Below are 14,902 nucleotides of genomic sequence, written 5' to 3'. Positions count from 1 at the left end.
AGGTGAAATTTGGGAATTTTTATCTTGGAAACTATTAATTCGATTTAATTCGGGTATTTTTTATTTAAAAGTATCTACATTGAGGCACGTTCACAAATTTTTTTAAGGGAATTCATTCCCTCAGAGCGCTGTTGTCGTGGCCGGCGAAAATGTGTTCCTCGCGGACGGTTCACGGTTCCCAGAATATCTCGAGAACGGCTGGACCGATTTGCTTCAAATTTATAGAAAATGTTTTTTTTTCTCGTTTCCATCGAAAAATTTTTTTTTTATAAAACTATAAAGGTCGAAAATTTGGGTCGAAAAATGAATGTGTCCTTTATAGTCTGATAAAAAAAACTAGTTAAGTAAAAAAAATCTCCCAATGGAAACGAGAAAAAAAACATTTTGTATAAATTTGAAGCAAATCGGCCCAGCCGTTCTCGAGATATTCTGGGAACCGTGAACAGTGTCACATTTTACGCCGGCCACGAGAACAGCGCTCCGAGGAAATGAATTCCCTTAAAAAAAATTTGTGAACGTGCCTCAATGTAGATACTTTTAAATAAAAAAAACCCGGATTGAATCGAATTAATTGTTTCCAAGATAAAAATTCCCGAATTTCACTTTTTTTTCTTGCGGTCTATTCATATGTAAGCCTTTAAAATGCGATTTATTTCGTGTGGATATAATTTTTTGTTTTCGAGATAAAGCAGTTTGAAAATATCTCTTCTTTCCACTTAATATACTGTCCGACAAAATTTGACTTTCTTTGCAACACGAGTGTGAATAGTCGTTTCCGATGTATTTTTGCTAGCTGAACATATGAATCCGTTGTCCAAATTTGACTATCATTTCTGTATATATTATATGATTATAATAAATAAAATATAATTAATAAATAATTACAATTTTATTATATGGCTGACATATAACATATATGCATATAACTGTATATGTATATATAAAAATAATTAAAATGTTAATTTTGATCGTATATATATTAAGAATGAGAACCAATAACTAAGACAATAAATAATATAAATAAATATTTTTTAACTGTAATTTTTATATGTCACTAATATACGTGGTCTATACAATTAAGTACAGAAAAAAATATTTATTAATATATAAAAATATATAATTATAAAACATAATATTAACAAAATATAAATAATTTTTATTATGTAACACGTGCATGGAAAGTGGCCCATTACGCACGCTACGCGTGCGTGATAGACCACTTTCCACGCACTTGCAACATAAAATAGGGTGTGCAAACCGTGCGTAAAGATGAAAATTCACGGGTGCGGAGTTGACGCACGAGCCGAAGGCGAGTGCGGTCACCGCACCCGTGAATTTTTATCTTATAGCACTTGTTACACAATTAAATAACTATTCCATGCGCCATAATATGAAAACCGGGTTCGGGAACTGGTGAAAACGAAAATCTCGATATTTTCGGACCGCTAGTGTGTGATGACAATTATCCGTTTATCAAGATATGTCCGAGATAGAAATAGATCCAAGATAAAATATTTTATTTTAGCAAAAATCCGCGGATATCCGGATCTTGTTCGAATTTGGTTCTTGTTCTGATCCGAATCTTGTTCAGAAATTTTTATTTTTATTATAATATAAAATTGTTTGAGTTCAATTACTGATTACTAAAGTTAATTATTATCTAAGTTTAAGTAAAAACATCTCAAGTACAAACTTTTATGTGATATGAATAATACTTACGTGATTTTATAATTTTTAAAGTTGGGGATGCAATATTATAATGTTTTATATTGTTATAATATTTGACAAATATTTTTATATTTCAGTGATATTTAATAAAAAGAGTAGATACATAAATAATTCCCAACGATTTTTTAAAATTATATCGCTTTTGTAAAACTTCTTCAAAAGTTTCGGTTTTTAGTTTCGATTTCGGCCGAAACAAAAAAAAAATAGTTTTCAACTCTAAAATTGGATATATATTTAGTCCGGACTCGCACGCTCGCATCAGGGGCAAAGTCTCAGTCTGTAGATAAAATCGGATATATTTAGTCTGGATTCACACCAGGGGCAAAGTCTGTAGGTAAAATCGGATATATTTAGTTCGGACTCGCACCAGAGGCAAAGTCTGTAATGTGATTTAGTCCGGACTCAATCCTAGGGGCAAAGTGTGTCGATAAGGGGCAAAGTGTGTTGGTAATCAAGTCACGAAAATGGTGGTCTCGACTTAGGAGGGGCCATTGGCTATCTGTCTATTAATCTGTGATGGAACTCGGTATTCGATAGTTGACTACTAGCTACCCTCCAGTAACCATTACATAACTATACAGAGAATGACGGAACGCGGCTTTACACACGGTGACAAACCGCGGTATATTACAGTAGTGCCGGTGCACTCGGGCGGTAGGACGGACGAACGGAACGCGGTATGTTACAACGATTGGTAGTGCATGTGCACTCGGCGTGGAGTACGAGACGCGGTATTACACTCTTATGCGGACGCGGTATTTTAAACCCGGGCAGGAAGCGTGATCTGCAACGCGGGGAATTTGCGAAGTCCCGTGGCTGCGGTAATGAGAACCCTCGTTCCGAGGCCGAGCACGCTCGACCCCGCGGAACCGTGCCGTTGGGGGTTCGTTTCGGGCAGGAGGTCGGGTACACCTGAGAACCCTCAGTCGGGGCACAGAATTCTGGACCCCGTTTTGTATGTTGCCCTAGGATTTGGACGGTGGGCTTCGTCGGGAGCGGCGGAACGCCGCACAGTGGGCCAAAACGCCAAATTAGCGGACTTAATTCAATAACTTTTTGTCTTTTCGAGAAAATTACTTATAAATTGGTGTACACGAGTTTTTGAGGTCGCTGATTCCAATTTTGTGGTTTATTTGAACAAATTCAAAATGGCGGATCCAATATGGCGGTTGCAAGTCACAGTTCTATATAACATTTGTATTAAAAACCTGTAATTTGGGGTTTTTTGAGTCACTGATTTCATTTTTTTGCTTATTTGAAGAATTTCAAAATGGCGGATTCAACATGGCAAATCTGAAATTTTAAACTAGTTGAATATTTATAAGAATGGTTCTTTTTTTTTACATTTTTTCTTTTTTAATTTTTTTTACATTTTGCCTTTTTTATTTTTTTAATTATTTTTATTATTTAATTTTTTAAATTTTTTCTTTTCTTGTTTACTGTTATATTTCTTTTTAATTTTTACAAAGCATTTACTTCATTTTCACTGTCATGATCTTCCTCATCATTTCTGTTTAATATTCCTGGGCTTTCGATTAGGAGTTCTTTTGTTTTGGGGAAAAAAGTTTTGTGAGATCGTTTTGAGATATTCCTGAGGCTAGAAATATAAGGATCAGACGAGATAAGAAGAATATGTAACAAATCGATATTCGTTTGCTCTCTCGAACATTTTCTTGTGTTGTTTTCTCTAAATCGCTTGAAATCCTTATTTCTAGTTTCTTGTGCATCTTCGGAAAGTTTTCCAATTGGCACAACAAAACTTTTATATATTTCCGATCCATGAATTAAAATCTTATGTACGGTTGCGGACATGTAATACCAACCGTATAATTTCACATACAATTTTGCTGTATCTGCAGTGTATTGAGCAAATTTTATTACATTTATATTACAGCCAGATGCCATTGCTTGCAATATTACAGCAAATCTTTTAATTAGATTTTCGTCTAATCGTGTAATTTCTGCCGTCATCTTTGGATTTTCGAAAAATTTGCGAGCTGTATTGCCGTCATTACTCGTGCCTGCACCTTGCCTTGAAGCCGTGCGCTAAAATACTGCGCGCGCAGCTCCTTAGTCAACCCCGGGTCGTGGTAGCGCGACTGACTCCAGAGGAACTGAGGCGTGCGGAGCGCCGAGCGACGCCGCGGCCACGGCAGGTGGCGAGACGAAGCCGGCGGAGCACACCGCTACCGGTGGTGAGCCGCGCGGTGGCGCACCAATCGATGCAGTTGGCGGGGGACGCGTGCCAATGGTGCTCTCCCGCCGAAATGGAGGCGATCAGGCGGGCTGCTGAGGCGTTCGATTGCGCCTATCGAATACAACTGACCCGGGTCACCATGCAGGAGACGGTGACTCTGACAGCGATGCCGAGCCAGCAGCAGGACGAGCCCAGTGACGGGTTCATCAGCCCGTCCAGCGGGGAAAACTACTCCGCAGACGAGGGGGACATCCCCGAATAGTTTTAAGTTGCGCGAGCGTTCCGAGGACGGAGTCGAGGCTAATTTCATATTTTATTATCTGTAGTTTTGATTTTTTTGTTTATCCTGATTTCGTTTAATAAAATCATCGATCACACCCGTCCGGCGCAGTTAATATTAAGGTATGCGACAGCGGTCGCCGAGCAGCGGCTCGCGTAGTTATTAAGTCAGTTTTCCACGATCCACAGAATTTTTAGTTTCTTTTCGGCACTAAGGTGCCCGGCCCGACCACGAGTAAAGGGAGTTATATTTTGTTTTCAACAGGTGCGTGAATCGGTAATGCACCGATAAAATGGTCGAGTCACACACAATCTTCAGAGCGCGGGCACTTAGTGCACGTACCGCGCGTGCTACGCGAGTAAGAGTCGAACTGCCGACTCCCGGGATCCCCAAAAGGGGAATCCACGAAACACCAGAACGATCCGATTACGCAGACACAGGGTTTGCCGGACAACCCGCGGAAATACGAACGGGACGCCGCAGCGTCAAACGGCAGAAGGTGCACCCAGAGGGAGGCCTAACCGACCCCTGGAAACAATCGCGAGCGCGATCCGACCGCGCAGACATAGGGTTTGCCGGACAATTTACGAAAATGCGAACGGGACATCTTAGCGCATAACGGCTGAAGGTGCGTCCAGAGGAAGGCCTAACCGACCCCTGGAAACAATCGCGAGCGCGATCTGACCGCGCAGACATAGGGTTTGCCGGACAATTTGCGAAATCGCGAACCGAGCGACGGAGCGGAAAAGGACCGAAGGTGCGTACTCAAGGAAGTTAGACAGAGCCCAGGGATCGATTGCGAACGAGATCCGATCACCCAGACATACAGTTCGCCGGACAATTTGCGAACTTCCGAACCGAGGGTCGTAGCGGAAAAAGGTTCAAGGTGCGTCCTCGGGGATACCTAGTACACCCGAGGGACTAATCGCGGTCGAGATCCGACCATCCGAACGGAGGGTTGCCCGGACAGTCCGGGAAACCGGGGATCCTAGACATCGGCTACAGGAAGTCGGGCCGGAAAACGGTTAGGGACTGGGGGAACAAGCGCCAGGGTCGCCGCCATTGGCGGACATCTAGAAAGCGACCTGGACGTCGTCTCCAGGAAGTCGACCCGGAATCGGCATTAGGGACGTAGGAGAAGCCATGCGCACGGGTCGGCGCCCTCGAAAGTCTAATTTTGAAAGAGTTGAAAAACCGCTACCCGGGAGCTGATTGAGCGCGTCGTAAATAGTGTACTGGCGGCGGAAATTTCCATCGAGAACATCTGGCGCACACCTGGCGAGCCGAAACTCGTAAACAGCTATTGTAACAGCGTAGAATAGAAAATTACCGCGAGGAGAAAGCGGCCGAGACCTCATGGTGGGGGTAAAACTTCGGAAGTAGGAAGCCCGAGAGGAATATTACTCGAGGCAGTCTCTCGTGGGCGCTCGAACGGTAGCTATCTTCTCGCGCGTATGTCCCGGCGTTTCGTAGTTAATATCGCGAACGCGAAACGGAATACGATTCGTAAGCCTACCGCAGTGTCCAAAACAAACGGGAACGCCCGCTAACAGCGTTACGTGACGCCGATACGAAAGGCGTACGGGTTTTCGCGTACCTGAATCGTGAAATCGCACTTTGCGAGACGTGCGGCCGCCATTTTGCGCGGCATCAGTAATTGTGAACCACCATCATTGTGAAACGATAGTTAACAATAAAAGGGTATTTCTCCTCGCGAGGCGGATTCGGAGGTGAACGACAACGGCAATAAAATACGAAGGATCGATCTGACGGACGATCACCATCGTCATCATCATCGGGAGTCGCGTTCCAGCTCTCACCCTCTCACCGACATGCCCGTCGAATTGCCCGTAGTGCGCGTCCTGACGACGCGTTATCTGCTGACGACGACTGGCTACAAGTACATAGCCATAGGTATCACGATTAAGTCACCGTGGTACAGTATACATACCACGCCTTCGTACGTGGATATCGCCCTGGGAGAAAAACAAGGCAGGGCGGTCTCCCTGACGCTCGACATGTGGAAAGGACTGGTCGAGCGCAAACGCGACATATTGTCGTCCATGCAATCCATCCTTGATGGAACCCGCCCCCCCCCTCATATCGATCGGAGGAATGACGCTGCGATTCGGATTGATCAACAACCTGTCGATCCTACGTATGGAGCTACCCAACGCGGCTCGCGTGGCGATGGCGCTCAAAACCCTGCTCACGCTGTACGATCTCCAATTTTGCGTCAATCGCATCGTCTCGGCGCTGAGCACGGCGACCGAGGAGGTCGACGCGAAGTTTTCGCGCTATCGGGAGATAACTGCCAATGCGATCAAAGTGGGAACTTCGGCTCAGACTGCGATACTGAAGATCGAATTCTTCGATCCTAACAACATTGTCGACTGCGAGATCACCGCGTTCTGTTTCCGATTCTAATAATGTCGCGACGCGCGTCTACAAATATATATTCATACGCGCGAAATAATGTAAACGCACGTCGACGTGCGTGTATTTTTTCAAAATACAAAAACTACGTATCTCATCTGTGCGCTCTCTCTTTTTTTTCCCTTTTTTTCCCAGATCCGTATACCTATCTCTACACGACCACGCTTACCCCCGAAATTGCGGCGATTGCGTCATCCGCGATACGCGGGGAAAGATCAGAACGAGCTTCAAACCGAGAAAAAACAATACCGAAGAAAGGTGATCGCGATCCGCGAATGGAACGACCTTGAACGCATTTTTCGCGCGCTCACTCGCACCAACGCCGCGCGGGACATCGACAGGAACGACCTCGAGTTCGAACGAGTTCGAACGAGTTCGAGCGAGTTCGGACGCGCCTGGACGCGCGCGAGCGAAAAAATTAGATCGCGATTTTCAAAACGGTCGATAACGGCGGGAGCGCCGCTCCGAGCGACCCCTCGGAACGCCCGCGTCCCCGCACCGAGCCCTGTTGGCGACCCTGCGGCGCGATATTCCTAATTACCCGCCTAGGGAATTTATGTCCTACAAGGTCCCCACAAATACCAGTAAATAGCCGTCCCCTCGCGTCGCGCTCCCCTTCTCGCCCGGCAAATATTAGTAAGTCGCCTAGGGACTTTTCCCCCCGCGACACCCCCCCACCGATGACCCTTAACACCGTCCCTCGACCCCTTCGCCCACCGCTTACGGCGTTCCCCCCGCGTCAGCGAGGCACCCCCTGACCCCACTAACCGCAAGCGCATGCCCGAGTGTAAAAGTTGCTGTTACCCTTCTACTTATACTGTTTACCCAAATACAAATATATTGTTAAATTTATTTTATATTCACGTAAAATTAATTGCAAATATTATTTTTATGAATAAAAATAGCAAAACGGCGTGCCACATAAGAGATTACTTTTTGTTCTTTGCCATCAGCCATACAAGTAAAAAGAAAATAAATACATAACATATTTACATATAAGACGTATATAATAGACTGAGCATTCTTATAAGACAGTTTTGTGGCAAGATGTTAAGGACAGGACAAATCTGCCTGTAGTGCCGCTTTCCTTTTTTATTATTTGTGACGGACCTGAAATAACTAAAACCGTAATAAAAAATGTAACATTTATCTAATATTGTAATGTCGAAGCGTAATACTTGACATTGCGACTAGTCCAAGTCGAAATTGGTGCAGTCATTATACTCAAGATGTCGAGATTGAATCCGTAAAAATATCACAAGTCCAAAGTAAAATCCATTCAATTCCGTTTTTCTTTATGTCAACTACATTTACAAGTCTGTCAAGAGACGATTCAATTTTGACAATACATTTTTAAATTTGGAAGACCAATGTTAATTTAGCGGTAGATTTGCTCGTATTTTTAGTCGTAATCCTATTCCGTAAATCCTATTCCGTCTTTTTCAACAGTAACTTAATTTATCTCAATTTATTTAACAAGTTTGTATTACAATTTATTAGTCTTGGACTGGTTTAAAAATTTCAACACATTTACACGTATCTTTACTTGGAAAAATGTCTCATTGTCCTTCAGTTAATTATACATTTATACATATAATATATATGTATTATATGTATATTTAATATATACAGGGTGTTAGAAATAAAAGTATACAGTCGAATAGGGGGGGGGGTAGCTTACGATAATTCCTTCGCGTAAACGGGATTTTGTAGTAACTTACGATAATTTACTTCGCGTAAACGAGTGAATTATCGTAAGTTACTACAGAAGTAACACTCGCGTAAACGTAGTAACAAGTAGCACACGTATTGCATAAGCATTGCCGTAGCGTCTTACGCCTTAGATAATATTAATTAGTTTAGCTTGAATTATGTGTAATAGAAACATTTAATTTTAGTTTTGCATGTCAAAGTTTACGAGGTTTACAAAGCTTTACTTTAACACTTTTGTTTATGTTAAAATAACTTTAATGGTGCGTGTCCACCTGCGAGTAAAACTCTCGAGAGTAGTTCTCGAGATTGATTCTAACACTGTCCATTTGAGAGTAATTTTTCTGACATTGTACTCTCGCGAGCATCTCGTGAGAATCCAGAGAGTATTCTTTCGGAGAGTTCTCTTAAAACCGTGTCCACTTACGTACTTTTTTAGTCGATCTCAAAGTTTCTGCAGACTTACAAGTTGTAAAGTGGAATACATAGTGCGATATTATTATTGAAGTGAAACTTCTTTAGGCACGGTAGTGAGTTCGATTCGCGACACGAAAAAGTGTAACAGAAGTGAAACTTCTTTGGTACGGTAGTAAGTTCGATTGTGCGACACGAAAAGTGTAACGAAAATTTGACCAATAGGCGTACGGCGTTGGCGAGACGGTTCTTCTTCTGGCACGGTAGTAAGTTCGATTATGCGACACGAAAAGTGTAACGAAAATTCGACCAATAGGCGTACAAAATGAAACTTCTTTGGTACGGTAGTAAGTTCGATTGTGCGACACGAAAAAACGTCACGAAATAGTGTCACGAAAATTCGACCAACAAGCGTACAAAGTGAAACTCCTTTTGGATCGGTAAGTAAATTCGATTTTGCGACTCGAAAACGCGTCACGAAAATTCGATCAGGCGTACGGCACTGGCGAGACGGATATAGTGAGAACTGCGTGTAACACTATATTTTCGAGTTGCGGGCGGCTTGGAGTGACTAATTCTGTTGCATTGTTTTTGTATTAATTTCAGAAAAATTATGGCAAAGCCTTGCCTTCAGAAGTTTCACTTCTAACGCGCGTGGCGACCACGCGTTCATTTTTTTAATGTACTTAATTTGCGATGTAAAAATGTATTTAATTTCAGCACTGTAACGAAAACGTGCAAACTATGTAAAACTAATGTGTAACTAATTATTGACCAAGTAATTAGAGAATGTATTAAAAATATTCTTACATAATTCTTTAAATTATGACTTTTTTTCGCACTTTATTCCCAGAACATAAAAATTTAAAAATTTTTTTATTTTTGTCACAGTAGTTATAAAGTATCGTATTCTACAATAGTTCACGATTTCCGCATTGTTCAATAAATTTCTTTGTGTCATCAAAGGAACAAACTTTTGCCATCTCGGTTTTTAACATGTAGCTCAACATGTAGCTCTCAAAATACGAACAGCGCTCGAGCTTGGCGAGCTGATCTCCGAGAGTAAAATAACGTCGTGTCGATTTGCGAGTAGGTCTTGACAAGTTCGCTCGCCGAGAGCTGCGATTCATTCTCCGTTAGGTACTCTCCAGGAATACCTATGTCCATTTGCGAGAATCAATCTCGAGAGCTATTACTCTCAAGATTGATTCTCGCAAATGATTCTCGTTTTACTCCCAGGTAGACACGCACCATAAGACGTTTTATTTAAAAAAAAATAATTGTATTAAAAGAACTCAAAATAATATTTAATTTCTATATGACATACGCATAAAATGTTAAGTTATCACGTTGACATAAATGTAACATATGAAAATGTTAAGAAAATAATAACATAGTTGTTGTATGTGTATTTTACATTAAAGTAATAATTAAATTTTGGTAACACAAGGAAATTTTAACTTATACACACGATTTTTTGCTGCGTACGTGCCGCGTAACGCAACATTCTCGTACGTAATTTCTGTACGTAAGGCGTAAGATACTACGGCAATGTACGTGCGCTGGCTCTTAGCCTCTCGCCTTTTCGATGGCAGGAAAATGATACGCTATCATTTCCACACCACCTTGCGGTAGATAGCTTGGTGCGTTTTTTTTATAGTGGTTTCCCCGGTAGGCCTAATTCACTCTCATTATTTAATGCAAAAATTGTTCGAAGTGCCGTCCTTTCTCTCGTATGCAGAGTTCGGCCCTTCGTACAATATTGCGCGTCGCACGGTGCGCCATGTCCGGCGTAATAGTATCGAGGGCCGCAACAATAGCTTCACGTACCTCGTTTTCTCCACCATTACGCCGCTGCTCGATTAGACTTTTTATATGACCCTATACAAAAAATCTAATACATTTAAATCTGGCGACCGTGCCGGCCAGGCGATTGGGCCACCACGACCCATCCACCTATCCGGAAAACACGCGTCTAATATTTCGCGCACTTGACGACTAAAATGAGCCGGAGCTCCGTCGTGCTGAAAAGTTAGCTGCGCCCGTACGCGAAGGGGCACATCCGCGAGAAGAACTGGCAATTCATTCTCAATAAAATTGGCATAAATATTGTTAGTTAAACGCGGTGGAAGGAAATATGGACCGATCTGGAAATAATGAATAAAAATGTTTCTTCAATTAAACAACAAGAGAAAATTGCTTTCTTTCTACTTTTACTTATCACTTGATTCCCGATTACTCCCGCCCATACGTTTATGAACCAGCGATATTGAAAATTACCCTCACGGACGACGTGCGGGTTTTCATCCGACCAATAAACGAAATTCCGGGAATTGAATACGCCGTTTGGTGTAAACGTCGCTTCGTCGGTCCTCTTTGAGCCCCTCATCCCACCTACTTTTTTTAGAGTGGGGCGCCAGACAGGCGCGATTGTCGGTTCTCAAGTTGCGCGCAGATATTGTTTTATCTCGGACGCCCTATATTGTCAGGTTATAGATATTAACGGAGGGTTAATATCTATAAAATGGCCAATTATAAAGTGACGCGGCAAATGCTGCATAATCTAATGATGAATGTGAAATATGAAAAAAGTGATGATATAGAAACTGTGAAAAAAAATTGTGTATTGGACTATTTACATACATTATTCAATACAAATGGTGATAAGGAAGCTGGAGCTGCATTGGTCACATATGTAAGAGAGAATTTCTTCTCGCCTTACTTCAAAAAGTGGAAAGTAGTTAATCGTAGGCGAGATGTGTTTGAGAAGAAGTTAGCAAAATGGTTGCATGTAGAATTGGTATTTCCCGATATTGTTCTTCGTTGTTTGCCTGGTTCGTCAACTTTAGAAGCTGATAATATAAGTAAGTTGTTTATACCAAATAACTTTAATTATGGCTGGATGTACATTCTTTTCTATTCGTAAAAAAAACGGATATTTGTACATAAAAAGATCAACTGCTATTTACTACAATAATTGCAATCTTTTAGAAAAAAACGGTCGTCCTGAAGTAAGCTTTGACTTATGTACTACACCGGTGAAAAGACGGAAATCGAAAGATCTGAGAGATGCGACCTTAACTGATATGTGGTATTTTCAACAACGATGAAATTAACAGAAGAAGGACACTATGCGTCTGCCCAATTGTTAACTGAAGCGACAACACCAACCCGAAGCAAAGGGAAACAGATACTTGAAACATGGAAGAAGTCATCGGCATCGAAGCCATGTACTGTTATGTCACCCCAGAAGGCAATTTCGTTAATAATAAGTGAAAACTTAACAAAAAAACAGTATTTAACTTTGCGGCGTACTGCGCGAGAACATGGCCATGACTTATACCCGAGTTACAATAGTATTCTGGCTGCAAAAAATTCTTTATATACCACGAATGTATCTATTACGGAGAGCAAATGCGAAGTATGTTTGATTTTAAAGTACGAACGTATATTTTTTACCTACACTAGATTACAAATTGAAGACTTATATTTAACATTTTCAACAGGTACCATTGCAGGATTTGGTAGACAAAACCTGTGAAAGTATCGTTGACAGTTTGCCACCATTATCAGAAGTTAAAGAAGGCCTCACGTTGACCTGCAAATTAGGATTCAATGGGAGTAGTGGGCACTCGCAATACAAGCAGCAGACATCGAAGAATGTTTCTTTTGAAAGCGTTTTTATCACTTCCATTGTACCGATACAGCTGATGGATAGCTCGAATACTGCTATATGGAAAAATCCTAAACCTTCTTCAACCCGATTTTGTAGGCCGATAAGAGTACAGTGGTTGCACGAAACAGATGAAGTTTCGAAGGCGGAAGAAGCGTACCTCAATCAACAAATTGACCAGTTGAAGCCATATGAATCAAAAATCGGTCAAATCAATTTTTCTATGCATTTAACCATGGTAGATGAAAAGGTATGGTAGATAAGTATATAGATTACGAAGATAAAACACTGAGTTATTAACATAATTTTGTATTTTAGGTATGCAATGCTTTAAGTAATTCATCCGCAACGTGTTGCTACATATGTGGTGCCACGCCTAAACAGATGAATTCTATTTTGTCTCTTCGGAGTCGAACTGTTAACACCGCAAAATTCCGATTTGGTTTATCGGTACTGCATGCACATATTAGATTTTTCGAATGTCTGCTTCATATTGCGTACCGCCTTGATGTAAAAACTTGGAAGGTAAGTCGAGTGGTTGGTACAATAATTTATTGTAGTTAGTAGCAACATACCAGTTGTGCAGTGCAGTCTAAAGCTATATTTATGATGATTTTTGCAGGTATCAAAAACAATGAAGCCTTTAGTGGATGAAAGAAAGAAAAAATTGCAGGACGCATTCCGAGAGAAGATGGGGCTCCTCGTCGACATACCAAAGCCAGGCTTCGGCACCAGTAACGATGGAAATACCGCCAGACGTTTTTTTAAAAATACAAAATTGTCTGCCGAAATATCTGGTAAATATCATAACTAAAGTACAGTTAATTATTTTAAATATAATCTCATAATCTGTAAGATGGTTGGAACATAATACTCAGTTTATCATTTTGTATATTATATTTTTAGATATCGATGAAAATCTGATTAGGCGTTTCGGCGTTATTCTTAAAGCCATGAGTGCTGGATTGCCAATAAACGTAAAAAATTTCGAAGTATATTGCCTGGATACTGCAGAAACGTACGTAAAGTTATACAATTGGTACTACATGCCTGCATCCGTCCACAAGATTTTGATTCACGGACCTGCTGTTATTCAAAACTTTATGGTGCCGATTGGACAGCTGAGTGAAGAGGCAGCCGAATCGAAAAATAAAGAATTTAAATTCTTTCGGGAGTATTATACAAGGAAGAGCTCCCGAGAAAATACAAATGCGGATCTATTTAATAGACTTCTTCTGAGTTCCGATCCGCTTTTAATCGCAATATCTTATAAAAACTTGCCAAAAGAAAAGAAATCACAAATAGATCCAGAGGTAAACAATCTATTACTCATAGAAGAAAATCAGGCTGAAGGTAATTGTTACTGTACATCTATGTATATTTGACCTTGCACTTACGATTACAAGGACAATAATAAACTTATTATTATATTACAGATCGGGCTCAACAAGAAGGAGATGATGATGACGATTGCGATTACGAAGAGGAGGAAGAGGAGGAGGAGCAAGAAGAAGAAGAAAGAAGATAATGATAATGATGAAACAAATGTCAAATAAATAAATAGATTTACCATGAAAACCAGCTTTTCAATATAATGGTAATTAACATACTTGCTAATAACATATAGTTTTTTAAGTCATGACCCCTGTGGCACTTTTTGGTACAGAGTTAGCGCCAAAACAACCTCAAAATTGGATTCAGCGACTCGAAAAACCCATTTATTGATGTAATTGAAGTTGAAATGAGCTAATTCATAATTTTCAACATTCTGACCCCCTGTGGCACATTTTGGTTAGGATATGGTGCAAAAAAAACCTTAAAAATGGATTTGTCATGTTTGAAAACTTAAGAAACACTCGATTTTATATATCTAATAGTTACTGTGAATAAAGTTCACCTTTTTCGGGAAATAGACCACTGTGCGCCGGGTCGACCAACCGCCATTGACATTGATGGCGGAGCCGCGCGGAACGGCGACAAACCAGCAGGATGAGCCCAGCGGCAAGTTCCGGAGCCCATCCACCGGGGAGGAGACCTCCGGGGACGAGGGGGACATCCCCGATTAAGCCTAAGTTGCGCGAGCGTTCCGAGGACGGAAGCGGGACTCAAGTTGTTTTCGGTTACTTGATTTTCAGGTCATGCTGTAGTTATTTCCTCTCGGATTGATTTCTTAGAGTCATCGAGTTTACACGTCCGGCGCCATTAATGTTAAGACATGCGACAGCGGTCGCCGAGCAGCGGCTCGTATAGTTAGTAAGACGTTCCTTTCCAATCCACAATTATAGCTTCTCTTCGGCACGACGATGCCGGCCCGGCCAGGAGCGAAAGGGTTCAAGTCGTTTTGAACAGATGCGTGTAGCGGTAACGCACCGGTAAGTTAGATGAGCGAGTCACACACGATCTTCGGAGCGCGGGCACTTGGTGCACGTACCGCGCGTGCTACGCGAGTGAGAGTCGAATTGCC

The 14,902-nt window shown here is 41.5% G+C and overlaps 1 protein-coding gene across 1 annotated transcript; it reads right to left on the bottom strand.

Moving 5' to 3' along the window:
* Positions 1-10,018: 10,018 nt before the first annotated feature.
* LOC139823590 (uncharacterized) lies at positions 10,019-11,293 on the bottom strand. Its single transcript, XM_071796121.1, is given in 3 exon segments — positions 10,019-10,657; positions 10,660-10,912; positions 10,990-11,293. Coding segments are annotated over 3 exon segments (615 nt in total). The 5' UTR covers positions 11,155-11,293; the 3' UTR covers positions 10,019-10,460.
* Positions 11,294-14,902: the final 3,609 nt, after the last annotated feature.

The sequence above is a fragment of the Temnothorax longispinosus genome, unplaced genomic scaffold (genome assembly GCF_030848805.1).
Source record: "Temnothorax longispinosus isolate EJ_2023e unplaced genomic scaffold, Tlon_JGU_v1 HiC_scaffold_14, whole genome shotgun sequence".
Lineage (NCBI taxonomy): Eukaryota > Metazoa > Arthropoda > Insecta > Hymenoptera > Formicidae > Temnothorax > Temnothorax longispinosus.
This window is presented reverse-complemented; position numbering and strand designations above follow the sequence as displayed.